General features: G+C 35.5%; 1 protein-coding gene across 2 annotated transcripts in view; it reads left to right on the forward strand.

Moving 5' to 3' along the window:
- DYNC2H1 (dynein cytoplasmic 2 heavy chain 1) overlaps nucleotides 1–27,513 on the forward strand; it is a 357,072-nt gene that overhangs the window by 223,997 nt on the left and 105,562 nt on the right. For both annotated transcript variants that reach the window (XM_025357391.1, XM_025357392.1), the window contains one exon: nucleotides 23,344–23,460. In XM_025357391.1, the coding sequence (XP_025213176.1) occupies nucleotides 23,344–23,460 (117 nt within the window). The remainder of the gene's footprint in view (nucleotides 1–23,343; nucleotides 23,461–27,513) is intronic.

A 27,513-nucleotide genomic window follows, 5' to 3' on the forward strand; every position in this document is an offset into this window, starting at 1 on the left:
TTGAAAATGTTCTGGTAAGCAAATTTCTTAAATAATTAAGGTAGAGAGGATTTTTGTTTCATGGTAGAATTGGCTGCTTGTAGAGCAAAGACCACAGTAGACTACTACAGTATGATCGTTTTGCAGAATATAAAGATTGCTGTGGAATAATCTTTCCACATGCTGCAGAGAGAAGGGTATTTTCTAGTAATCTTCTCTGCAACTTTCAGCTGTAAAATGAACCTTGTTAAACAAACAGACACCAGAGAAAGGAAATGTTCCTTAATTATTCACCTTGAAGAATTTGAAATTATTTCTTCAGTTTAGCAAAATATCTTGCCCATAATTACCATATGTATTAGGGCTTTCATGGATTAAAATACCATGTTTGGAAAATGGCTTCAAGAGGTATTTTTCAATGTCCCTTATTTTGTCATGGCATTTCTCTGATTTAGCATCCAATAGTGCATTTTAAAGGCATCTATCAGCATTTTAAAATTTGTTTCTGTAGGTCAGTGTTGACATTTCCCTTTGAAAAAAAAGAAATGAGGGAATGGAAGGAATAAGCAACATGCAAGTTGATAGACTAATAAACATATTTCTAACCTCTTTAATGACTATACAGTTATTGGTCCTTTAAGTTTTTACATAACAGAGCTGCCTGCCCTGGTTTATATGGAATGTTTCAATCAGAGGCTTCTACTAGTTTCAAAAGTAGAAATATGGAAAAGTTAGAAGCTGTACGAAAATTATGATCTAGGAATGAAGGAGAAAAATAGGATGTTTGGTGGCGGAAAAACATAGCTCTGGCCATGAGATTAGCAGAGAGGAGAAAAATATGCTTTTGAAAATTGTTTTTTAAAATGGGAACCTTATAAGGAATCTCTCTAAGCCTAAGAACAGTGCTATAATTTTTATATTGCTAGAATTATATGAAATACCATTACTGACCCAGCCATCATGTATTACAAACCAAACTATGCCAATCAGATAGCTTTACTTAAACCTCTTTTAAAATTGTGATTTTATCTTTTCCCATATACAGTTTGTTAGTTTTTAGTGTATATGTGGTATCCTTTTAACCTGTGTTTATGATGATGATAATGATGATGATAATGATTTTTATACTTCTTGTGCTCCCTGTAATAGGTTTTGTGGTAAGCATTTTATATGAATTACCTCACTTAACTCTCAGAATAAGAGAGGTTACTGTCAAACTCATTCTATACTTGAGGATATTGAGGCCCAGGGAGATTTTTATTTTTCCCAAGATCACACCTTTAGAAAGCTCCTAAACTGGAACTTAAATGTGTTACTGAATACTGGTTCATGCCTGTATGACACACTCATAGAGCAAGGGTAAATAACTTGTGTTATGAGATTCAGTCGCTTTTCTCCATAAAGGTTTCACTTACCACATAACCTTATATGGGGAAAGAAAAAAGATCTCTTGGTTCGCAAAAGTAATTGGCAAAATATTCTTTTCTTGTTTTGTATTTTTTATGACTACATAGTTGTACATATTTATGGGGTACATATGATATTTGATAAAAGCATACACTGTGTAATGATCAAATCAGGGAATTGCAATATCCGTCACCTCAAACATTTGTCACCTTTTTGCATTGAGAACATTCCAAATCCACTTCTGTAGTTATTTTGGAATATACAATAAATTATTATTAACTATAGTTTCCCTGTTGTGCCACCAAACACTAGGTCTTATTACTACTATAAAACTGTATTTTTGTACCCATTAACCAAGTCCGTTTTTATCCTACTCTCCCTCCCAACCCTTATACATACCCTACCCAATTTCTGGTAACTGTTATTCTACTCTCTATCTCCATGAGATCAACTTTTTTAGCTCCCAGGTATGAGAACATGCAGTATTTGTCTCTCTGTACCTGGCTTATTTCACTTAATATAATGTCTTCCAGTACTATCCATGTTTCACAAGTGACAATATTTTATTCTTTGTTATGGTGAAGTAATATTCCATTGTTTATTTGTACCATATTTTTTCTTTATCCATTCATCTGTTGATGGGCACTTAGGTCATATCTTGACTATTGTGAATACTGCCCTAATAAACACAGGAGTGCAGATACCTTTCCAATATACTGATTTCTTTTCTTTTGGGTATACACCCAGCAGTGGGATTGCTGGACTTTTGGGAACAGGCCCCCAAATCTGGCCATAAACTGGCCCCAAAACTGGCCATAAACAAAATCTCTGCCATACTGTGACATGTTCATGATGGCCATGACGCCCACACTGAAGGTTGCAGGTTTACTGGAATGAGGGCAAGGAACACCTGGCCCAGTCAGGGTGGAAAACCGCTTAAAGGCATTCCTAAGTCACAATAGCATGAGTGATCTGTGCCTTAAGGACATGTTCCTGCTGCAGATAACTAACCAGAGCCCATCCCTTTATTTCGGCTCATCCCTTTGTTTCCCCTAAGAAATACTTTTAGTTAATCTATAGTCTGTAGAAACAAGGCTTATCACTGGCTTGCTGTCAGTAAATATGTGGGTAAATCTCTGTTCAAAGCTCTCAGCTCTGAAGGCTGTGAGACCCCTGATTTCCCACTCCACACACTGTATTTCTGTGTGTGTGTCTTTAATTCCTCTAGCGCCGCTAGGTTAGGGTCTCCATGACCAAGCTGGTCTTGGCACTGGACAATATAGTATTTCTATTTTTGGTTTTTTAAGGAACATCCATACTGTTTCCATAGTAGCTTACTAATTTACCTTCCAACTGTGTATGAAGATTCTCCTTTCTCTACATCCTCCCCAGCATCCATTATTTTTTTGTCTTTTTGATAAAAGCTCTTTTAACTGGGGTGAGATGATATCTCACTGTGGTTTTGATTTGCATTTCTCTGATGAGTAGTGATGGTGAGGATTTTTTTCTCTACCTGTTGGTCATGTGTATGTCTTCTTTTGAGAAATCTCTGTTGAGATCTTTTGCCTGTTTTTTAATCCGATTATTTGTTACTTTGCCATTGAATTGTTTGAATTGCTTATATATTCTTATTACTAATCTCTTGTCAGTTGAATAGTGTGTGTATATTTTCCCCTGCTCTTCAGATTATCTCTTTGCTGATTGTTTTCTTTGCTGCGCAGAAGCTTTTAAGCTTGACATGATCCCATTTGTCCATTTTTGCTTTGGTTTCTTGTGCTTTTGAAGTCTTATTCAAGAAATCTTTGTCCAGATTAGTGCCCTGAAGCATTTCCCCAGTGTTTTCTTCTAGTAGTTTCACAGTTTCAGGTATTATATTTAAGTCTTTAATCCATTTTGATTTGATTTTTGTATATGGTGAGAGACAGCTGTCCAGTTTAATTCCTCTGCATAAGGATATCCCGTTTTCCCAGCACCATTTGTAGTTCTTTCCTCAATGTGTTGGCACTTATTGAAGGTGAGTTGGTTGTAAATGTGTAGATTTATAACTGGGTTCCTTGCTCTCTTTCATTGCTCTGTGTGTCTGTTTTTACTCCCCTACCATGCTATTTTGGCTGCTCTAGGTTTCTAGTATAATTTGGAGTCAGGAAGTATGATTCCTCTAGTTTTGTTCTTTTTGCTTATGATTGCTTTAGGTATTCTGGATCTTTTATAGTTCCATATAAATGTTAGGGTTTTTTTTTTTTTTCTATTTCTGTGAAGAATGTCCTTGATATTTTGGTAGGGATTGCACTGAATTTGGGTGATATGGTCATTTTTACAATATTAATTCTTTCAAGCTATGCACATAAGATATCTTTCCATGTTTTTGTGTACTCTTCAATTTCTCTGTGTATTTTCATATAGCCTCTTTTCAAGCTCACCAGTTCTTCTGCTGCTTGATCACGTCTGCTGTTTAGACACTGATGTATTTTTCAGTTTGTCAACTGAATTTTTTTAGCCAGGAATTTTGTTTTATTTATTTTAAAAATTATTTGAATCTCTTTCTTAAAGTTGTCTGATAGAATTCCTTCTCTGTGTTATCCTGAAGTTTGCTGAGCTTCATGAAGACAGTTGTTTTGAATTTCTTGCCTGAGGTCACATGTCTTCATCACTCCAGGATTGGTCACCAGTGCCCTATTTAGTCTGTTTGGTGAGGTCATGTTTTCCTAGTTGTTCTTGATGCTTATGGACATTCATCATTGTCTGGGCATTGAAGTGTTAGATATTTATTTCCATCTTTGTGTTATGGCCTTGTTTGTACCTGTGCTTCTTGAGTGGGCTTTGAAGATTTCAAATATAATTGAGTGTTGTAACCAAAGCCTGTAGCTACTACAATCATTTACCAGGTGCCCTAACCCAGGTATGCTGTGACCCCTACCGACCCCTAGATATATAGCCTTGGTGGAGTTGGGCAAGGTAAGGCAGAATTCCTTGTGTTCCCAGGCAGAGTCTCTTGCTCTTCCCACTCTTTCCCCCAAGTGGAAGAGGTCTTTATGCTTGGCTGCCTTGAGTTGGGTGAGGGGTGATACCTGCACTCCTGTGCTCGGCACAGTTGACTGCATTAGAACACCATGAAAGCCAGAGGCCTCCCAGATCAGTGCAGCTTCCACCAGGGGTCACCCAAGGCCATGGCCAACACCATGTGGCTGCTACTGACGTGTTTATTCAAGGCTGGAGGCCACTTCTCAAGTGGTGAGTTCTGCTAGGAGTCAGTTTATCCCACCAGAGTTGTAGCTTCCCTTCTGGCCCTGGGTGGGTCAAGAAACACCATTCAAGAGCAAAGACCTGCAATTGAAGGCTTTAGGATTCTATTTGTGTTTGGGTTTTTGTGTTTTCCTGTGGCTGAGCTTGTATTCATTTGCAAGACAAAGTCTTCTGTATTCTTTCCCCGCTTTCCCACAAGTGGAAAGAGTCTCTGCGTTGCATTGCCTGGAGTTGGGGGCGAGGCCATCACTGGAGCCAGCGTCATGCTGGATTGCACTCCAAGCCCTGTCTCTGATGCCAGTGCAGCACTGGGGCTTGCGCAAGTACTATAGTTGCTCTGGCCCAACTGCCCCTCAAATTTATTAGAGGCCCAGGCCACTTTATTCTGCAGATGTTGAAGTAGGCTGAGACTTGGCTTTCTCTTTCTGATGATAGAGGCCTTCCCTCTGGCCCAGGGATGGTCTGTATGCCTCCTCTATGAGCACTGGCAGAATTCTGCCTAGTGTTGTATTCCATTGTGATAGGGCAGTACTGAGTTCCAGTGCAGCATCCCACACTCACTTCACTCTCCCTCTTCCAAACACATAGATTATCAGTGCTATGCCGCCTGGGTTTGGGGGAGGGATGTTGTAGATAATGCAAGGTTACCTAGGTTATCCTTCCCACCCTTTTAAATGCCTCTCCCTTTGTTATTAAAGTTAGATACTGTGATTGCACACCTGATTTTTTTGTTTTTATAAGAGTGTTTGCTTGTGTTGATAGTTGTTTAATTTGGTGTTCCTGCACGGGGCATGATTACTGGAGGGTTCTGTTTGGTCGTCTTGTTTTGTCCTTGTCTAAAGTCAGATCTTAATTACAAATGTATTTTTTTTCTTTTTTCTTTTTTTTTTGCATTCTACAGATAGGGAAGCCTGAATAAAATTTGACATTTTGACGTTAAGAAAATCTTGACATTAAAATCAATATTTTGCATTTACGTCATCTGCCTATGAAGCCTTATCTTTAGCTTCTATCCTCAGTAATTCTTCACAGCAGTAAACTTTATTGCTAAAGTATTTATGTGCAAGTAAAATATTGGATAAAAATAATTAGGTAATTTGGTATTTAATGAAGTTGTTCACTTCTTCAGTATTATTTAAAGTCCTGTCACATTTTATGGTAAATATTGATTTAAAGACTAAGTAGAATTTATGTTCATTGCTCATCTTAATACCTTGGTACCTGGATATCTGAAACTCATGATAGTATATTAAACTCTTGGATTCTGAGGCTGTGTTTTAGTACAACTCTCATAACTACTGTCTGGCCAGCAATTTCAAAATGTAATAGCTGCACTGGCCATTGATACTGGTGGAGGTGAGGTAGTTGCTTCACTCTGCCAAGAACAAACAAAGTAATGGCATAAAAAACAAATTATAGTTTTAAAGCAAGTCAGTATGACCATATGAATGATTAAGAAAGCTCGTAATAGTTACAAAGGTTAGAGATTTAAAACTGTAAGCAGAATTTGGGCATTAAGTATATAAAATCAATAAGGAACATGAAGCTTTAACATGATTGGTGAAACCATTTTTTAAAGCCAGAGTTATACAGTCAAAGAAGTGACAAGGCTGTCTGCTTGATTATTTTGAAAGCTGCTGTGTCCCATAACTATGCTGTTAAATTTAACAGTAGCACCCAGCTGCTATCTGTATACTTCACTTCTTTATGGAATCAATTCATTCAAAATCTTGGCAGGAGATCCATAAGTGCTAAACTATTCAAATAATTCTCTTGCTTTCTATTTCTCTTTCCTAGATTTGTTTCCACAAGATTGTAAAAGCAAAACTCAGATCACTTAACAGCTTTTTTCTTTTCTTCCCCCCTCTTTTAAAATTTAACAGTTGTTAAATCCACAGTTGCAGATTGAGATTATTTAAAGTAATCCTTAAGCTGTCATAACTGCCTTTCCAGTTAAATTAAAATATGGGCAATTTCTCTTAGTGTAGTGTGGTTGGCTACTTATATAAGTATTATCTGGGAAGTTAGTTTACAAGGTAGATTCCTAAGTTCTATCCCACATCTGTAAAATTAGACTATCTTGAAGTGGGGCTCAGGAATCTATATTTTTTTTACAAACTTTTGGGGCAATTCTTAGGCACCCTTAATTTTAGGAGTATCTGTACTTCGAAGAAACTGTAAAGAATTGCTAATTTTGGTATCCTAAATGTCATCAAATCTGTATATCTGATTCTTTTCTAAAATCTGGCCCAAATAGAGTCACATTTCTCATTTGACTATAGGTTCAGAATTTTAAAAACTTAGTAAAGTACTCCTGGAACGAACTTTAGAAATAATTGATTCCAAATTTAGATACTGAGTTCCTAATGTTGTACACTTGTAAACAATAAGCTCTGCAGTATAACCCAGGTTTCTTGAATTATTTCAGTTCTTGCTATTGTAGGCTATTTCCAGGAATTCAGTTCTTTGAAACATTTTTATTTCAACCTGGGCAACATAGTGCGAAACCCTTCTCTACAAAAAATAAAAAAGCTGCGTGTGGTGGCATATGCCTATAGTCTCAGGTGCTTGGGTTGGGATACTGAGGTGGGAGGAACACTTGAGCCTGCGAGGTTGAGGGTGAAGTGATCCGTGATCATGCTGAGAGGTGAAGCCAGCTGGACTTCCTGTGTGGAGTGGGGACTTGGAAAACTTTTCTGTCTTACAAGAGTTTTGTAAAATGCACTAATCAGTGCTGTGTAAAAACGCACCAATCAGCACTCTGTAGCTAGCTAGAAGTTTGTAAAATGCACCAATCCACACCCTCTAAAATGGACCAATCAGCACTCTGTAAAATGGACCAATCAGCACCCTGTAAAATGGACCAATCAGAACTCTGTATTATGGACCAATCAGCAGGACATGGGTGGGGACAAATGAGGGAATGAAAGCTGGCCACCCAGCCAGCAGTGGCAACTTTCTCTGGTCCCTTTCCACACTGTGGAAGCTTCGTTCTTTCACTCTTCACAATAAATCTTGCTGCTACTCACTCTTTGGGTCAGCGCCACGTTTAAGAGCTGTAACACCGCAAAGGTCCACGACTTGATTCTTGAAGTCAGTGAGACCACAAACCCACCAGAAGGAACCAACTCCAGACACATCTTGGGGGCTTGTCTGGGATATTGCCAAGTAGTGAATACCATCGGACCCCTTTTGCTTGCTATTCTGTTCTGTTTTTCCTTACAATTCGGGGGCTAAACACCAGGCACCTGTCGGCCAGTTAAAAGCGACTAGCGCGGCCACTGGACTAAAAACATGGGTGTCAGGCTTTCTGGGAAAAGGCTCTCTAATAACCCCTGACTGTTGGAGTTGGGAGTGTTGGTTTGCCTGGAACCAGCTTCTGGCTTTTCCTGTACTTAAGGGCTGAGCCAAGGGTCGACAGAGAGGAAAGCCACTCAGCTCCAGGGTCCCAACAAAAAGTTTGTTGACCCTGTAGCCATGAGCAGAGCTCTCAAAGTTACATTGACCAAGCGTGACTCGCCCATCTATCCTATCTATTCTGACCCTTACCTCCTGGGTCCTAATGCCTGTCAGACAAACTTCCTCCCACCTCTCTTCTCTGAGGCTAGTCCCACTTCTAAAAACCATTCCCTGTCTCTGGTGCTTTTTAAATTTCTCCTATAAGAATTATTTCTAATATAAATTTCAGGACTCTGTTCCTTTCTTTAGACACCTGGGGTCACCAATCAGAAAGACACAATTTTTGCCCAAAGCCCCATTGGGGGCGGAGACTATCTGGAATTATAGGATCCTTCCTCATGCAAGCAGGCCTAACAAAAGCTATTCCCAAAGCTAGGATGTGGGGAGCCTCAGAAATGATATCCTTCCTATTCATATGACGAGAAGTGAGGACAAAAGGCATCATTTCCAGAATCAACTCCGGACACAATGCCCCTGCATTCCTGTCCAGGCAACAGACCAAGACCTTGTCAATAAAATAAAATAAAATAAAACTTTGTTTTCTTCAAATGAGTGTTTTGAACTTAGGACTTTCTGGAATTTGGTAACTGCCAGTTTTGTGCTTCCATTTAGATGAACAAATCTCCCCAAAAAGTGCTTTTTCTATATTGAGTTTGTGATTTGGTTTCATGGCTATAAGAAAAAAGTGTCATATTATTCCATATCTTACTTAAGACTGTACACTTCAACAATTTCTAGCTGTGATTTATGGAATTAATAAATTCAGGGAAATGATTAAGTATAGTTCTTAGAATAGTCTTCAGCAAAACTACTCCGTCACTTTTAGGAGTCAATGAATTTCTGGAGCAATCTGAGATAAACAGTGTGAAACTTTGGTGCAGACCCTTTTGACTTTTGTGCATCTCGTCAGTACCCTATGTAACCCAGAAAAATGTTTTAAAAGTCATTTGAATCTGCATTTACATAAACACGAAATCTTTCTGTAGAGATTTTTGATAGAGGCAAATAAGGCTGAGTCTCTGGGCTGACTTCCTTATAATCTTAAACCAGTGCAACTCTATCCATGAAATAAGATATTCTAATAATAGGATAGACATTTTCGTATTCTATAGATGGTAACAGAAATCGTCGTTTTTCCTCCAGTCACTTCCCATCTAATTCAGAATAAATGCATTCATTATAGAGACTTATGAGATCCTCCATCCTTAGGCCTTCTGCTCCCTTATTGCCTTTGTCCTCTGATCTTCCTCTTGCTCACTTTGTTGCAGCCATACCTGCTACACTTCCCTTGGGTTTCTGCCTTAGAGCCTTCATACCTTCTGTTCCTTTTGTCTGGAACATTCATACCCTAGATATCTGAATGGTTTAGTCTATTACTCCCTCTGGTCTCTGAATGTTACCTTACCAAACAGACCTTTTTTGAGCGTTTATGTAATATAGCAACCTCACCCAACACTTAGTTCCACTTATTCTCCTTAACCTGCTTTGTTTTTGAAAGACTTCTTAGTACATTTATATATTCTTCTGATTTTGAATTTTTACTATCATTTCAAAATATAACCATTATATATATAAAAGAATAGGTCGGGTGCAGTGGCTCACGTCTGTAATCCCAGCACTTTGGGAGGCCGAGGTGGGCAGATCACGAGGTCAGGAGATCGAGACCATTCTGGCTAACACAGTGAAACCCAATCTCTATTAAAAATACAAAAAATTAGCCAGGCGTGGTGGCGGGTGCCTGTAGTCCCAGCTACTTGGGAGGCTGAGGCAGGAGAATGGTGTGAACCCAGGAGGCAGAACTTGCAGTGAGCCAAGATCATGCCACTGCACTCCAGCCTGGGTGACAGAGTGAGACTCTGTCTCAAAATATATATATATGTAACATTAATATATTAATAAGTAGTTAAAACACTAAAAGCATGAGGATATAATGAAACCCATGAACCAATAACTTCACCCAAGAGTTAAGGTATTACCATAACTTGCATCAACTTATGTGATTTTCTTCTATCCAATCCCCCTCCTATTCTGCTGAAGGACCCACCATTCTGACGGTTTTGTTTAAAACTCTTTTTGTGGTTTTACATATTTTTTTAATAGTTCTATTATGTGCATACATTCTTTCAATCTCTCACACATGCATTTGTGCCTAAAAACATAGTTTGTTTTGCTTATTTTTTGAACATTATAAAGCAGTATTGTGAGGGATATCCTAGGACTTGCTTTCTTCCTTCACCTCTGTCTGAGATTCATTATTGTGGTTGGTTTGGCTGTTTCATTCTTTATTCTTATTGTACAATATTTCATTATGTAAATATAGCACAATTTGTGTATCCATTCCCCTATTGATGGACATTTGTGTTACTCCAGGTTGTTTTTTTTTTTTTTGGACTATTGACACAATGCTACTAGGAACATTTGTGGCTATGTCTCCCTACTGCATAAGCTCAAGAGTCTCTCTAGAGTATATGCTTAGGAATAGAATTGCTATGTCAAATTGTTTTTAGTGGTTGTACTAATTCACTCTTGTGTGAACAGTATGTAGTATCTTCATCCTTTTAATCTTACTAGTACTTGGTATTTTGGGATGCCTTTATTGTTGCCAGTCTGGTGGGTTAAAATGGTACTTCACTGTGATCTTGATTCACATTTTTTATTGCTATGGAGACAGTATGCATCTTTCCATATGTTCTTCAGCAACTCCTGCTTTTTCTATTGGAAAAACAGCAATGAGGCTGATGTGGCTTAAGCACAGTGAGGGACAAGGGGAGTGGTGGGACATGAGGATGGGAGGTAGCTGGGGTGGAGGTGGACTAGGTCATGAGTCTTGTGAGCCATGAAAATAACTAGATTACTCTGGCAAAGTATGTTTTCTAGAGAATAGACTACTGGAGAGTAAGACTTAAAGCAAAGAGAGATGTTAGAAAACAGTTGCAGTAAGCTAATGCTGTTGCTCAAAATGGTAGCAGGTTTGGGGAGGCAATTGTTATTAATAAAATTTCTGATTAGCTTTAGTTCTGTATAAGTTATATATGGTTTTGTATAAGAGCTACCTATTTCTATGTGCTAGCTACATATTCACTTATTTTCTCCTAAACATACTTTGAAGCTCCAGAACTTTATTATTTTTTTCAGTTTCAATAGCAATTTCATGGCAAAATTTTAAAAATCTGTTACATTTATTCTTAAAATGTAATGACTTTTCTATTGCCAAAGATGTGAAGATTAATTGCTAATGTAATAATTTTAGCATCATTGCATCGAATGGCTTTTATGAACCCAGCAGCTGTGGTTACTCATATTCAGCAGCTGTGGTTATCCTGACTCAAATGGTTTTTCATCAGTTATTAGAAAGGTCACAAGTTCCTGGAAAATTCATTTTTGAAATTGGAAAGCTTAAGTTCCCATTTTTTCTCAGATATACTGTATTTGAATATATTATCCCATATTTCAAGAGCATATTTTTAGCCACAACTTAGCCAATAGCACCATCAGCAAGAAGAGATAATGTATTTGTACCTTTATACACAGTGTAATAACTTCTGATTTCTAATTGTAGGCAAATCTGAATTTGAATACTTTTCATATTTTGAGTTCTAAGACCATTAGACAAAAGCAAGTTGACTGAAGGATATCACCAGTCCATTTCATTTTGTAAAATACGTAATGATGTTACATTTTTCCTTTTGGATATTTATGTAGAAATAATATATTTACTAATATCATAGACTTGATTTTCAAACTTGTATTAGGTTATCATTCAGTAAGATATAAAAGTGTCTCTTTGAAAATGCAGTTAAAGGGAAAGAACTATGTACTTATCTTTCCTTTGTGAATTATATTTCAAGATAATGAAAGAAAAGTTGATAAAACTCTTCCTTATTGAATAATTCTAGATAATAAATATGGCAGTAATGATGAAATTTGAAAAGTCATTATTTCACAAACTCTAATAAAATAATTGGTTCAGACAATGATTATCAGAGGTTGAACCCATTAGATGGAAGGTTTACGGGGGTGTTTGCAAGAGAAGGATAAGCTGTCACCACCTGTACCCTGTGATCAATCTTTGCATCAGAAAGAGGAGGCATTCAGACACTGTGCGCCTCCGAACGTGATAAAATATGAAGTACAATTTCCAAAAATATTCTTTCAAAAAGAGTAAACCTGAGCCTAATCAAGTTTTAGAACTAATTTACCATTAACAGGAAACAGGTGTAAAAGAACAAGGTAAATGACAACACTGGAATCAGAATGTGGGACAGTTTGCAAGATAACAAACTCAGTTTAATCAACAGGTTAATGGCAGGCAAAACAGGCAAGTGAGAAAGACTTCGCTATATTAATAAGACTTATAATACATAACAATTTATGACCTTTCTGTGAATCCTGATTTAAACAATTCAATTAAAACAAACGTTGAGACTGTCAGAGAAATTTAAATATGGGCTGGGTGCCATTAATGTGATGCCAATTAATTTTTTGTTTCTTGGGAGAAGTAATGGCATTATAGTAGTTATATCATTTTTTTTCTTTAGAGATACATACTGAGTATGTAGGAGTTAAATAACATGTGGTCTGGGATGTGTTTTAAAACACCTTAGGAATAATAACAAAAGGGAGATTAATGAAGCAAGTGCAGGAAAATGTTGACAGTTGTTGAATCTACATTATGGGTATCTTTGGGTTTCTTTGAAAGTGTTCATAATAAAAATCAATTTTTGTGTATCTTTGGAAATGTTCATAGTAAAATTAATATTTAAAGTTTTTAAAATGTCATGTATATTTACATGTATGTTCCTGACCTTGTCACCCACCTTTTAGTACTTTCTTTTACACAGCTATTAGCACTTTTCTCCAAAAAAGTCTTGGGTGGGAGGTAGCATCCCCTGTTACTGCAATGTTGAAAATAGCAAACACTTTTCAAGTCGCCCTCATAGCTAAAGAACAGTCATGCCAGGCACCAACCCCAGTTTCTGAACAGGGAACTAGTGAATCAAAGAGGCAGTTTCTTTGCTCTCTTGAAAGGCAGTGGCGAACTAACCTACACCAAGTAAAAGGAAGTCAGTGATTGCCTAGTGATAGGCGAGGAAAGATTAGAGAGGGGAGGGATTGTAAAGTACCAAGAGATAATTTTCGAGGTGATGAAAATGTTTGTTACTTAACACTAATTAGCAAGTTCTAATTCCTAGTAACATCCAGAACTGAAGGCAAAGGTGATGGAAAAGCCATGGCTTCTATGTTCAGTGGCACTATCAGGTTTTCCTTTCCTTTTTCCACCAGAATAACCAGTGCTTAACTGGCCCTAGACCAATTTTTAACTTACCTGATAATTCTGAAAACTACCTAACATTGTTTTAATAATTATCTTTTTTTACTTTTTACAGCTTTATTGAGGTTAATTAGCATTCAGTAAACAGCACATATTTAGAGTGTCTATTTTGGTAATTTTTGAAATATGTATATACGTTTGAGGCTGTCATTACATCAAGATAATGAACATCCCCATTACCCCCAAAAGTTTTCTGTTAGCACTCCCTCCTGTTTCTTCTCCCCTATTCCCAGGCAACCACTGATTTCTTTTTTTATCAGTATAGATTAGTTTGCATTGTCTAGAGTTTTATATAAAAGAACAATACAGTTTACCATTTTCTTTATGGCTTCTTTCTCAGCACAATTATCATAAGATTCATCTATGTTATATATATTAGGAGCTCTTTCTTTTTATTGCCAAATAGTATTCCATTGTATGAATATACCACAATTTGTTTTTTCATTCAGTCATTGAAGATATTAGTTTGTTTTTGGCTCTGATGTGGTTTGGCTGTGCCCTCATCCAAATCTCATCTTGAATTGTAGTTGCCATATCTCCCATGTGTGAAGGGAGGGACCTCATGGGAGGTGATTAGATTATGGGAGGCAGTTTCCCCCAGGCTGTTCTCATGATTGTGAGTGAGTTCTCATGACATCTGATGGTTTTATGAGAGGCTTTCCCCCTACATTGCTCTGCACTTCTCTCTCCTGTTCCATGTGAAGGACATGTTTGCTTCCCTTCCACCATGATTGTAAGTTTCCTGAGGCCTCCTCAGTCATGCAAAACTGTGAGTCAATTATATCTCTTTCCTTTATAAATTACCCGGTCTCAGGTATTTCTTCGTAGCAGCATGAGAGTGGATTAATGCAGGCTCCTACATTAAGCTGCTATGAATATTTAAACATTGATTTTATATCTTCATATGAACATATTCTTTTATTTCCCTTGACCAAATACCCAGTAGTGAACGGCTAGATTATGTGACAGTCATATGTTTAATCTTTTAATTAACTGTAAAACTGTTTTCAAATGTGATAGATAATAGATATTATTTTAAAAAATAAATAGATGAATGTATTAGGAGAGATGAGGTCTTACACGTATTTGATTGTGTATACACATGATATAGTGCATTTATATGTTCCATGTGTCTTATTTGTATTTTGATAAATAACAAAAGTATATTTTTACTATCAGTAAGTAGGATTGTTACAGCTGCTAATTATTCAGAGTGCAACAAAGTATCATCTCAAGGCAGATACAGCATTTCATATAATTTAGTAATTAATACCAGATCTTATTTAGTATTAACCAGTTATACACAAAATAGGAATATATATGATTTATAATGAAGTGTTCTGCCTAGTACTCCAAATAATATAGCTCAGTATTTGAATACTGATATATTCATTGTGTGAGTATGAATTTATAGTAAATATCCTTCGATAACAGGTTCATTCTCAATTTGCTTATGTTAAAATTGCACTAACTAGCAGATCTTCTGAGATTTATTTCCAGGCTTTTAATGTCATATTACCTTGAAAAATGATGATGTGAGTTCTTAACATGGTAGAGTGCCTGTACATTTCACTTTTGATCTTGAGTGAAATCTCATCTCACACATCACCAACATAAATTACAATTTGGTCTTGTGTGTGACTAGCGTAAATATATTTTAGAGACATGAGAAATACAAAGAAAAGTTTTCCCGCCTCCCCCTTTATCCTGCATATGTTAACATTAGAAAGATAAACCACTGCATATTCTCCTGTCTCATGTTAGTATATGGTTTTTTGGGGGGGGGTATGCATTTTTATGTATGCAGGGAAATTTTATATGGTTTGATACATCCTGATGTATTTGGTAACACAGTTAAACATCATCATTGTACGTGGCCAAGCATGCATAGGGAGCATGAAACTATCAAGGGTTTTTGAGGCCCCAAAATCATTAAAATAGAATATTTGGGCTGAAGTTAAAAATGTAATATTGTTTAATGAATTTCTATTCATTTCAAAAACAGAAGATACATATTGTAAACATAAAAGTATTCTAAATTTTTTTTCTGCAAATTATAATATTATCTGAGAAAACTGATTTAGTGTTTTTCCTTTATAATTCTTAGTCATTTAATTGTCTTTATTTGTCTTCTTGGAATAGGTAGGTCCTTATGTGCAGTGTTGAATAAACGTAGTGAGAGTTGGCATCCTTACCTTGCTATGAGTTTAAAGGGAATGGTTTTTAACATTTTATTATTATGATATTTGCTTCATTTTATAGATACCATTTATCAGGTTGTATTAGTTGGCTTGGCCTGCTATAACAAAATACCACAAATTGGGTGGCTTAAACAACAGAAATTTATTTTCTCACACTTTTGGAGGCTAGAAGTCTGAAATCAGGGTACAGCATACTCAGTTTCTGGTGAGGCTGCTCTTCCAGGCTTGTAGACAGCTGTCTTCTTTCTGGGTCCTCATGCGTCCTTTCATTTGTACATGTGCGCAGAGAGAGAGTGAGCAAGGTCTCCAGTGTCTCTTCTTCCAGGGACTCAAATCCTATCAGATCAGGCCCCGACCCCTATGACCTCATTTAACCTTAATTACCTCCTTAGAGGCCACTTGTCAAAACACAGCCATAATGGGAGTTAGGGCTTCAACAGATGGATTTTAGGGGGAACACAAACATTTGGTCCATAAATTTAAAATGTTTTTTAATATTCCCAGTGCTTCTCTTAGTCTTCACTCTACAGCAAACTATCTCAAAACTTAGTGACTTGAAGCAATAATGTTTTCTATTTTTAAATGATTCTGTGGGTTGGCTGGATTATTCCTTTTTAGTTTCACTTGAGCTTACATGTAAGGTTGACTTTATTTGGAGAGTTGAGCTGGAAGGTTCAAAATGGTCTTACTCATGTTTGTAGACTGTGCTGGCTATTAGCTAGGGTGACTTGGTTCTTGATGTGGCCTTTTGTCTACAGGATGCTAGGATGGTATATCAGGGTTTCAAGTCCAGAAAATACACTGCATGTCCTTTTGAAGTCTAGGCTTTGTAAATTACACATTGCTTTTGCTGTATTCTGTTAATCAAAGCAAATCCAGCCCAGATTCAAGATGGTGGAGAAGTAGATATGTCTTGAAATGGGAGGAGAAGAACATTACATTGCAAAGGATGTGATTGTAGGAATGCATCATTTATCGAAGGCTATTATTATAACAATCTCCCAAATCTTTGCTAAGTTTGCTAGGGGTAATTTGTTAAGAATATATTGATGAATTTTATTGTCCGTGTTTCCTCTAAATATTGAGAAGATTATATACTTTCTTCTCCTTAATTTATGTGAATTATAGTTTCTATGATTGAACCATATATGCAATGTCATCCTGTATATCTTTTTTAAAATGTTGTTTGATGTTTATTTATTTACTTGAATCTGTGTTCAGGAGTAAGACTGGTCTTTGAATTTACATTTTCTTTGGTATTAAATTTTTACTAGCCTTTATAACATTATTTGGAAAATGTTGCCTCATATTTCTAGTCTCTGAAAAAGTAAGTGCAAAAAATATTTGTTTTAAAGAATGCTAATATAACTTACATGTAAACTATTGGTGCCTGAGATTTACTTTGAGATAGTATTTTTAACTTCTAATTTAATTTTTTGACCAACTCTAGCCCCACTTAGAAAAACTCCACCATTCTTGAGATTGTTTTATTGATTTGCATATTCCTAAGAATTTCTCTATTAGCCAAATATGCAACTTTTTATGGTATAAAGTTTAAAATAATCTCATGGCATCTTTTAGTATTTTCTATATCTGTAATTTCCTTTAAAAGTAGAATTTTAAAATAAAATTTTTCCATTTTTAATTTTACCAGTAGCTATCTACCATTCAATCTGGTAAGAAGTCTCTTATTAGTGTTTTCAGTGAACCGACTTTTGGCTTTTTAAAACCTCTGATCTCTTTTGTATCTGTTTTCTATTTAAATTTTGTTTGCCCTTATTGTTATAGATAACTTTCATCTATATTCTTAACTGTGTAAGTTATAAATTTTACTCACTTTTTAGCATTGCTTCTTTTTAACATAAGATTTGCTACTATAATTTTCCTCCAGAATCTCATTAACTGCCCATTCACTATTGTATAAACTTTGATATGTGGGTTTTTCATGAACACAGTATTTTAAAATTTTATTAAAATTACTTACTTGACCTTGAGTTATTTAGAAATGTGTTTTGTATTTCCAAGTGTAGGGGGGTAATTTTGGTAACATTTTACCAATTTCTAACAATTACATTGTTGTCAGATATGATCTGTGTGATATCAACTCTTAAATTTGCTAAGACTAGCTTTATGGTCTAATATGTGGCTGATGTTCTTAAATGTTCTCTGTGTGCTTGAAAGAATGTTCTTGCTCTTACACTGTTGGTGAAAATGTAAATTAGTTTTACCATTGTGGAAGACAGTGTGGCGATTCCTCAAAGATCTAGGACCAGAAATACCATTCGACCCAGCAATCCCATTACTGGGTATATACCCAAAGGATAATAAATCATTCCATTATAAAGATACATGCATGCAGATAATTATTGTAGCACTGTTCACAATAGCGGAAACATGGAATCAACCCAGCACCCATCAATGATAGACTGAATAAAGAAAATGTGGTACATATACACCATGGAATACTATACAGCCATAAAAAGAAATGAGATCATGTCCTTTGCAGGGACATGGATGAAACTAGAAGTCATCATCCTCAGCAAACTAACACAGGAACAGAGAACCAAATACCATATGTTCTCCTTCATAAGTGGGAGTTGATCAATGAGAACACATGGACACAGGGAGAGGAACAACACACACAGGGCCTGTCAGGGTGTGGGCATCAGGATAAATGGCTAATGCATCCGGGCTTAATACCTAGGTAATGAATGGGTTGATAGCTGCAGCAAACCACCATGGCATACATTTTCGTATGTAACAAACCTGCACGTTCTGCATATGTATCCCGAAACTTAAGTTTTTTTTTAAAAAAATGATTGTTCTCCAGATATTGGGTGTATTATATGTCCTTCGGTCATGCTTGTTGATTGTGTTCAAATTTTCCATATGTGTTCCGTATGTGATCTACCAATTGCTGAGAAACCCACGTTAAGTATCCTGCATAATGCTAGATTTCTATTTCTCTGTATCTTCTGGTAATTTTATTATCTACAACATCTGTGTTTTTAAGTATTAGGTTGTGCAAAAGTAATTGGGGTTTTTGCCATTACTTTTAATGACAAAGTATCTATGTGTGTGTGTGTGTGTGTGTATATATATATACAAAGATACTTAGAATTATGTCAATAGATAGTGATGCTTTTTCCCTTGTAATACTTTTTGCTTTAAATTTTCTTGAGGTTTACTAAAAAAGGGTTACCTTTTAACTTTGAAATCTATTACCTTTTAACTTCCAATGTCCTTATGTTTTAGGTACCCACTTTTAAATATATATACATATGTTTAACCATTAACATATAAACATATTTTTAGTTGTTTTTAAGTAATGTTTAGCAATTGCTTTAAAGTAATAAATTACTGCAATTATTGATTTATTTGGATTCATTAATATCATTTTTTAAAAATCTCCTCTTTGGGCCAGGTGTGGTGGCTCACACCTGTAATCCCAGCACTTTGGGAGGCCGAGGCTGGCAGATCACGAGGTCAGGAGACCAAGACCATCCTGGCCAACATGGGGAAACTCTGTCTCTACTAAAAATACAAAAATTGGCAGCATGGTAATGCGTGACTCTAATCCCAGCTACTCGGGAGGCTGAGGCAGGAGAATCGCTTGAACCAGGGAGTTGGAGGTTGCGGTGAGCTGAGATAGCACCATTGCACTCCAGCCTGGCGACAGAGCCAGGCTCCGTCTCAAAAAAAAAAAAAAAAATCTCCTGTTTGGCCTACTGTTTTTTGTGACCAGGGGCCTTCTACTCTACCCTTGTTTGCATTCTTTTAGATTCATTTTCCCTTTTTAAAAAAAATTGTTTTTTTTTTCTATTTTGGAAAATTTATTCTATACTTATTTTTTCCCTCAATGGTTATACTAAATTTTAATGTACCATCCTTCCATACAATATGAGGATTTAGAATGCTTTAACTCTGCTCACTTTATCCCAACTTAAATATGATTATTTTTCAGTGTTTTATTTCTGTTGTACATTGGGATCATACTTCAATAGATTTATAAATTTCTTAAACATTTTCTTTGCTTACTATTCCTTTTTACTTATTAGACTTTCTTTTTTTTTGATGATTTCCTTCTAGCTAGTGTCCATGGTTTAAATAGTGAAGCTGCACTCTCAGTTTTGTCTCAAAATACTCATATTTTGTATTTTCTCAAAAAATAATTTTGCTAAATTTATAACAATTCTAGGTTGACAGTCTTTTTGTCAACATGTTTTGTCTTCTGTTGTTGTAGTTGGGAAGTGTTTGTTTAGAATAATCTGTTATTTCTTTCTAGCTTCTTGTAATATCTTTTTTTTTCTCAATGTTCTGCAATTACATTGGGCAGTACTATGTGATTTCATTTATTCTGGTTGGGATTCTTTGACTTTTCTGAATATGAGAAGTATTGTCTTTCACTAGTTCTGGAAAATTCACAGAAAGTTTCTTTTTAAAAATTGCCTCTGTCTCCTTTTATTAGCTCTTCGTATAGTAATAACGCTGAGTAGGCATATATTGAGCCTTTTTATTTTCTTCTCCATGTTTAAAAAATCTTATTTATTATTTTGTGTCTTTGTATTTTTTCTCCATTTTGGCTTTAGGCTTTAAGATTTTCATTATTTTCTTTGACAATTCTGTCATAAATTTTAAGTCATTTTGTTGATGTTCTTGCTTATTCATAATTTTGAAATGTGCTTTATCATAAAATTTTCTCCAGAAATCTAGTCTGTGTATTCCCTGTAACAAAAATATAAATTATTTAATTTCTTTGACATCTATAAAATGAGAATGAGTGTTTATATTCTTTCTTATTCCAAAGAAGAATTACTGGCAGTGACTAACAAAAACATAAATAATCTACTAGGATAAAATCAGTAGTTGAGGAAATTAGTGTAAGAGAAAATTAGCATGGGAAAATAAAATAAAACTAAGGAAACAGTTTATGCCAAACAAGACAAAACAAACAAAAAAGGTTATACTTTCTATAACGTTGTTATTGTTTGATCAAAAATCATTTGGGGTGCTTCATGATATCCAACGGAAAATACAATTATATATAAAATTTAGTGTCTTACAATAAAACATACCAATTGCTCAGAAAAGGTAGGTGTTCCTGAAATGTCTCTCACTGGTCTTTGAAATGACAACAGGTGAAGTAGGAGTGGCAAAATCTTCTGTGGTTTTCCTATAATTTCTTCATTTTGAAATATTATTTTCTGAATGTTTTATTTTTTAGAGATGGGGTCTTGCTTTGTCATGTAGACTTGAGTTACAGTGGCATGATGGTAGCACACTGCAGCTTGGAATTCCTGGGCTCAAGCAGTCTGTCTAGCTCAGCCTCCTCAGTAGTTACAGGTGCATACCACCATACCTGGCTAATGTGTTTTTAAAATTTTTTAAGAGAAGAGGTCCCAATATGTTGCCCAGGTTAGTCTCAAACTCTTAGCCTCAAGTGATCCCCCTACCTCAGGCTCCTGAGTTGCTAGCATTGCAGGTGTGAACCACTGTGCCTGGCTCCTTTACAATTCTTACAGATCGCCCAAAGCATGCCAGTGGCATAATTCATGCTGTTAATTATGGGTAGAAAGTGGAAGAATTGATGTAAATATGTTGTTAATGAATGAAATTTTATCCCTTTTGATACCATTTTAAAGTAGTGTTATGAAAAAATTATATTTAACTGGTTTAAAATATGAAAAATAGGTATTTTATTATCTATGCTTTATAAAAAAGATAAGTGTATGTGTTAGATTTTGTAAAAACAGATAGTTCATTGATACAAGTTATAGACCTGTCTTTGTTAATAAAAATGTTATTATACATTTGAACTCCCTTTCTTATTACTGCCTGTTATTTAAAAATTATAATATGATAGTATTATTTAAAAAGAAATCCTCACATGTTATTTTTCTTGGACAGAAGACATCTTTTTTTGGTTGGTGTACATTTTATTCTTAAAACAGGTCTTAACATCATGCATAAAAAAATTTGCACTCTTTTTCCTTTAGACATCTCTTTGCATTCTTATTTGTTTTCTGTCATGTTTGACAAATTTAAAACACAAATAAGTAATAGCAAAACTTGAGTTAAAATAGCACTTCTTCTGACTACCAACTAGTTGTGTTTTGTAGTGTACCAAAGCTGATAAATTAGGTGCTATTTTATGGTTCAGCTAGAGCAAATGAAAATAATTTATCAGAAAACCAAAAAAACAAAAAAAAATCAAACACTGAATCACAGGTTTTTAAGAATCAGTGAAACACTCTGGAAGTAACTTGAGTTTAACAGCATGATTATTGATGTTTAACAGTTAAGTTGTACATTCATTCTGAAGGATTTATGGCCCTGATTTTATTATGAACTTTACTAATGTAAGAATCTAACAAAATATGAAATATAGTTCAATATGTTACAAAAGGAAAAACAAATCACATTTCTCCCAAAGTGAAAACAGAAGTAGTCAACATGCTATAAATGTTGAAGTTTAAAATACTGACTTAGGAAGACATATCTGGTTTTTTGGATTTATTTTGTTTGTTTTAGACAAACAATGAGATAAAACAATCTTAATATTTAGGTATAATATGAAAAACAAGATATACATCATTGATTTTATATATGTAAACACACATATATCACAATATCTGTAACCTAATATTTAGCATAGTTGGTAATATTCTGGATCATTAACAAATGATTAATAGGGTTCATTAATGTTCTTAAAATGGGAATCATTAAGTATTATTTTATAAAGTGAGTGAATTGATTTTGATGAGAATAATGATAAAGAAACTGGTAATAAGGACATTATAGAAGTGAAAGCCCTAAATAGGGAATATTTACCTTACCTTGTTTGATTTGATTGACCCATTGTTTTTTCACTGGAGCCTTGTATATAGTACAACTTAAAGTTAATGTAGAGCATTAAAACATTTGTAAATAATTTATCAACCAGTAATTATTGCTTTACGATTTTATAGGGTTTATTATGCTATTGTTTTTCCATTCATTTCATATTTTTAAGGAAACTATCTTTGTCAGCATTTTGACATTATGAAATTTAAATCAAAACAATTCCAGATTTCAGAAATGAACAAATAGAGACACCAAGTGGTTATTAATTATGGGTAATTAGAGCTTTCTGGGTAAAGAGGCAGCTTTAGGCCAGGACTGGTGGCTCACGCCTATAATCCCAGCATTTTGGAAGGCCGAAGTAGGAGGATCGCTTGTACCCAGGAGTTCAAGACTAGCCTGGACAACATACTGAGACATAGTCTCTGCCAAAAATAAAATTAGCTAGGCATGGTGGCACACACCTGTAATCCCAGCTAGTAGGGAGGCTGAGATGGGAGGATTGCTGGAGCCCAGGGATTTGAAGCTGCAGTGAGCTATGAATTGCACCATTGCACTCTGGCCTCGGTGACTGAGTGAGACCCTGTCTCAAAAAAATCCAAATAACAACAACAAATGAAGCATCTTTCAAATACAAGCCATTGCAGTATGTAATTTTAAAATCATTTTTCTCCAGCTTTAAGTTCTTTTATTTTTTTTAACTGCTTAAACAGTAAAATATTAAGCCAGTTGAAGAAAGATAATATGATTATAAACTGTTGACAACATTTTTTCTCTCTATTTTTATAAAACAAAATATGTCTGTTTTTGTACCTATGCTCTTTCTTCCTGTTCGACTGAAATTATTTTTATTTGTTGATACTTATTATTTTCTTCATTCAGGTTATTTCACAGTTGAGGATTTTGGGCAGATCCATAACAGCTGGTTCCAAATTTGATAGAGAAATCTGGTCTAATGAACTTTCTCCTGTCCTCAATCTCTGGAAGAAACTAAACCAGGTTAGTAGTGGAATATTCTTCCGATTCTTTTGCTTTTTTCTCCCTGTCATTTTTTTCCAGCATCATAACCATGTGCTCCCCATTTCTGCCTGAGTCATACAAGTAATCACATTGCACAGGTTCCTAACTGTGAAGTCATGGCCCAGGACCTCCTTTCTCCATACCAGTGCACATCAAAGTTAGTATTCTTTACTCTCTCTTTTATGAAATCGATCTTTCCTTATCTTTAAATAAGTAATCAAATTCACATAATTTCAGTTTTCCCCTTTAGCAGTTCATTCCTTGTCTCGATGTTTGATAATTTTCTTCCCTTAGGACTATGCTTCTTGTAACAGTTTCTGAGCCCAGTTTCCAACTTTTTTTCAATGACATTGGCAGTTTTGTATTTTCTAGTGATTTTCCCAATTCGTGCAGTTCTTAAAATGTATATACATATACAACCATGTAGGTATTCATATTATATATATTATTATGTAATATAGCTATTTATTCTGAGAATAATGTATGATTATTTTCAGTTTTTACTTAGTAATAATACGGAAATGGGATTATTTGCATAATTGACTAAGTTTACCTCTTATTAAACAGAAAACCAATGGCAAAAGTAACCTTAATTATTGCAAAGATCTCATCTTACATTTTGGAGACATAATCCAGGTATTCGTTGGAAAGTTTCCTTCTCCGTGAAATATAGTTAACTTGTTTGACTCAATTTCCAGAGTTTGGGGGAAGATTAGAGTCCACTCTATAGTTTTGGCACCTTAGTCCCCTATAATTTTTCTCTGCCTACTTCTAAATTTGTACTGTCCATGTTGTTTTTATTCCAAATTCGATTTAACCTTAAAGCACAACTTACCTATCTGTTTTTTATAAGAAATCCGGTCATGTGATTTTGTAGCTTTAGTGATCATTAATGAAGTGCGAGGAACAGCTCATATTGCTAAGTGTGCTGTCTTCTACTAAGTCACTTTTCTTTGAACTACATTCTTTGAAGTTTTAGCACTTCTTAAAGTTTCCACAGTTGACTCTTCCATCTGTGCGAAATTTACTTGGATGTGTCGTTTAGACTTCCTTGCACTACCTGCTTCTCTTCATCAGGCACATCTGATTTTATTGCTAGTCTCTCTCCCTCACTGCCAGCACACATACATACCTTCTTCGTCATTCTGAGAAAACTTTTTTCGATTATTACATAAAGAAGACTATATGAATGACTTCAAAGGCTTATATGTAGATTATTTGCCTCCTATGACCCAACTCAAGATTAGAAACTCAATGTATTCTCTGCTATTCCCCAAACCCTCGTTTTCTTTTTTTTTCTTTTTTTTTCTTTTTCTTTTCTTTTTTTCTGTTTTTTGTTTTTTGAGATGGAGTCTCACTCTGTCACCAAGTTTGGAAGGCAGTGGCACCGTCTCTGCTCACTGCAGCCTCCGCCTGCCCAGTTCAAGCGATTCTCTTGCCTCAGCCACCCAAGTAGCTAGGACTACAGGCGCATGCTACTGCAACCAGCTAATTTTTATATTTTTAGTAGAGATGCATTTTCAGCATATTAGCCAGGCCGGTCTCAAACTCCTGACCTCAGGTGGTCCACCTGCCTCAGCCTCCCATAGTGCTGGGATTACAGGCGTGAACCACCACGCCCAGCCCAAACCCTCATTTAGAATGCAGATATAGCCCATTACTAGTTCTCTGATGTTGGATTTCTGCCACAACGGACCCCCTAATTACCTGATTCCTACATACAAAGGAAACAGGCTAGAATCTGGGTTTTGAATTAGCATTCAAAAATCATAATTTTATTTTAGGGGAAATCATAATTTCATAATCAAATTATGATTTCCCCTAAAATAAAATTATGATTTTTGAATGCTAATTAATAGTGCAGTTAAGTATTTTGAATTCTCGTGACTTATGTAACAGAGATAAAAATGTAACTTCTAGAACCAGACTGGTGGGGTTCAAATTTCAGCTCCAGAACTTTCTAATTGTATAACTTAGGAAACTTACTTGACTTTTCTGTAAAATGGGTATAGTGATAGTACTTACTATCATTACTTACTATCATCACCAGCAGTGTTATTACTCATGAGGATTAAATGCATTAATATATGTAAAGCTTTTATAATAGTGTCTGGCATATGTAAGCGCTCTCTTTTAACTATTCATTTAACATTTATTGAAGGTACTTTTATTATGAATGGTCATTTATAATGACCATTCGTTTTACCCTTTTTCAAGCAAATTATTTTTATTTATATAATCATATTATTGGTCAGTTGTTCATTCAAATATTTTAATGAGTACATAATGTGTTTCAGTGATTTTTATGCCAGGGACTAAATAGAGAAACTTGTGGACAGAACAGTCATGGTACCTACCTTGTGGAGTTTACAGTTAGTTCATAAGAGAGATATTAAAAGATGAAGCAAGTAAATAAATTATTACAAATTATTGCAGATGCTGTGGATGGAAAGGACAAGTGCTGTTATAATAAGGGAGAAGACCTATTTTGGCCTGGATAGTTAGGGAGTATCTTGTTTGAGAAGTGAAATTGAATCCAAGATATGAGCAATGAGAAGCTAGCCAGACAGAGTTGGAGGGGAAGACTACTTTAAGCCAAGGTGACAACATACACACATTCCCTGAGAAGAGAAAATGCTTGGCGCATTCAATAAAACTGAAAGGATGTCAGTGTGATTGGAGTATAGAGACTAAAGGATAGAGTAGATGAGGTAAGGGGGTGCTATGATCTGAATGTTTGTTTCCCTCTTGAAATTCATATGTTGAAGTCTTAACTCTCAAAGTGATGGTATTTGTAGATGGGGCCTTTGGGAGGTATGATTAGGTCATAAGAATAGAGCCCTCACAAATGGGATTAGTGCCCTTATTAAAGAGGTTCCAGAGAGATCCCTTACCCCTTCCTGCACGTGAGGACACATCAAAAAGACAGTCATCTCTGAATCAGGAAGCAGGTGCTCACCAAACACAGAATCTGTGACGTCTTGATCTCAGATTTCTCAGACTCCAGAACTGTAAGAAATACATTTCTGTTGTTTATAAGCTACCTAGTTTGTGGTGTTTTGTTATACCAACCAGAGCAGACTAAGACAGGGGAAGGAATTTTATTCCAAGTCCAATGGAAAACCATGAAAGTTATAGGTAGAGTTACAGGTAGAACTTTCTTCAAAAAGTTTTTGAAGAAAGCTGTTGTATAGAAGATGGTGAGAAAGTAAGGAGAACATTCAGGAGACTCTTGCAGTAGTCCAGGTAAGAGCAGTTGATGCCCTTGAGTAATGCCAAAATGTGGAGTTATTATCAGAAGAGTGGCTGGAGTATCAGTGAGGGAAACAAACAAAAACAAAAAAGCCAAAAAAGAACAGAAGACTGTGTTATCATGGAAACCTTGAGGAATCTTTAGTTAGGAATGAAATTGTTAACTAGGCCAAATAGCTTCTGAGAGGTTAAACAAAATGAGGACAGATTTAACCATTGGATTTTCAGAATAAAAGTTGTCGCTGGTGACCCTGACAAGAAAAGTTTAGGTGGGATAAGGAGACTAGAAGTTAGATTTAAAGGCCAACTAGAAATACGAGATGAGGAAGTAGAGTCAATGTATCTAGACAATTCTTTTTTAAAATGTGCTATAAAGGAGAATAGCGAAATACAGGGCCCAGTGTGTTTTTTTCTTAGAGAGGGAAAGTAAGTATTAGGTTGGTTTTAGGCTAATGAGAAAGATTCAGTAGAGGAAGTAGCTGAAGATGCTGAAAAATTAATTAAAGCTCTTAAACCATTTAGGAAAACAAAAACAATAATTTTTGCTAAACAAGGGATCAGTAATAAATATAGACGCTCTTGCTTCTTAAATATGTTAATTTTTTTTTTTTTTTTCTTTAGAGATGGAATCTTGATGTAACTATTTCTCTCAATGTGAAACCACTGAAGTTTAATCTTGTCGTGCTTTTCTGTCCTTGCTTCTGGCCACATAGAATTCCATTGTTCCAGCATTTACAAGATTGTTTGGTTTCTGTGTTTGTTTTTAATTATTGGCTCAAT

This window comes from Theropithecus gelada, chromosome 14 (assembly GCF_003255815.1).
Source record: "Theropithecus gelada isolate Dixy chromosome 14, Tgel_1.0, whole genome shotgun sequence".
NCBI lineage: Eukaryota > Metazoa > Chordata > Mammalia > Primates > Cercopithecidae > Theropithecus > Theropithecus gelada.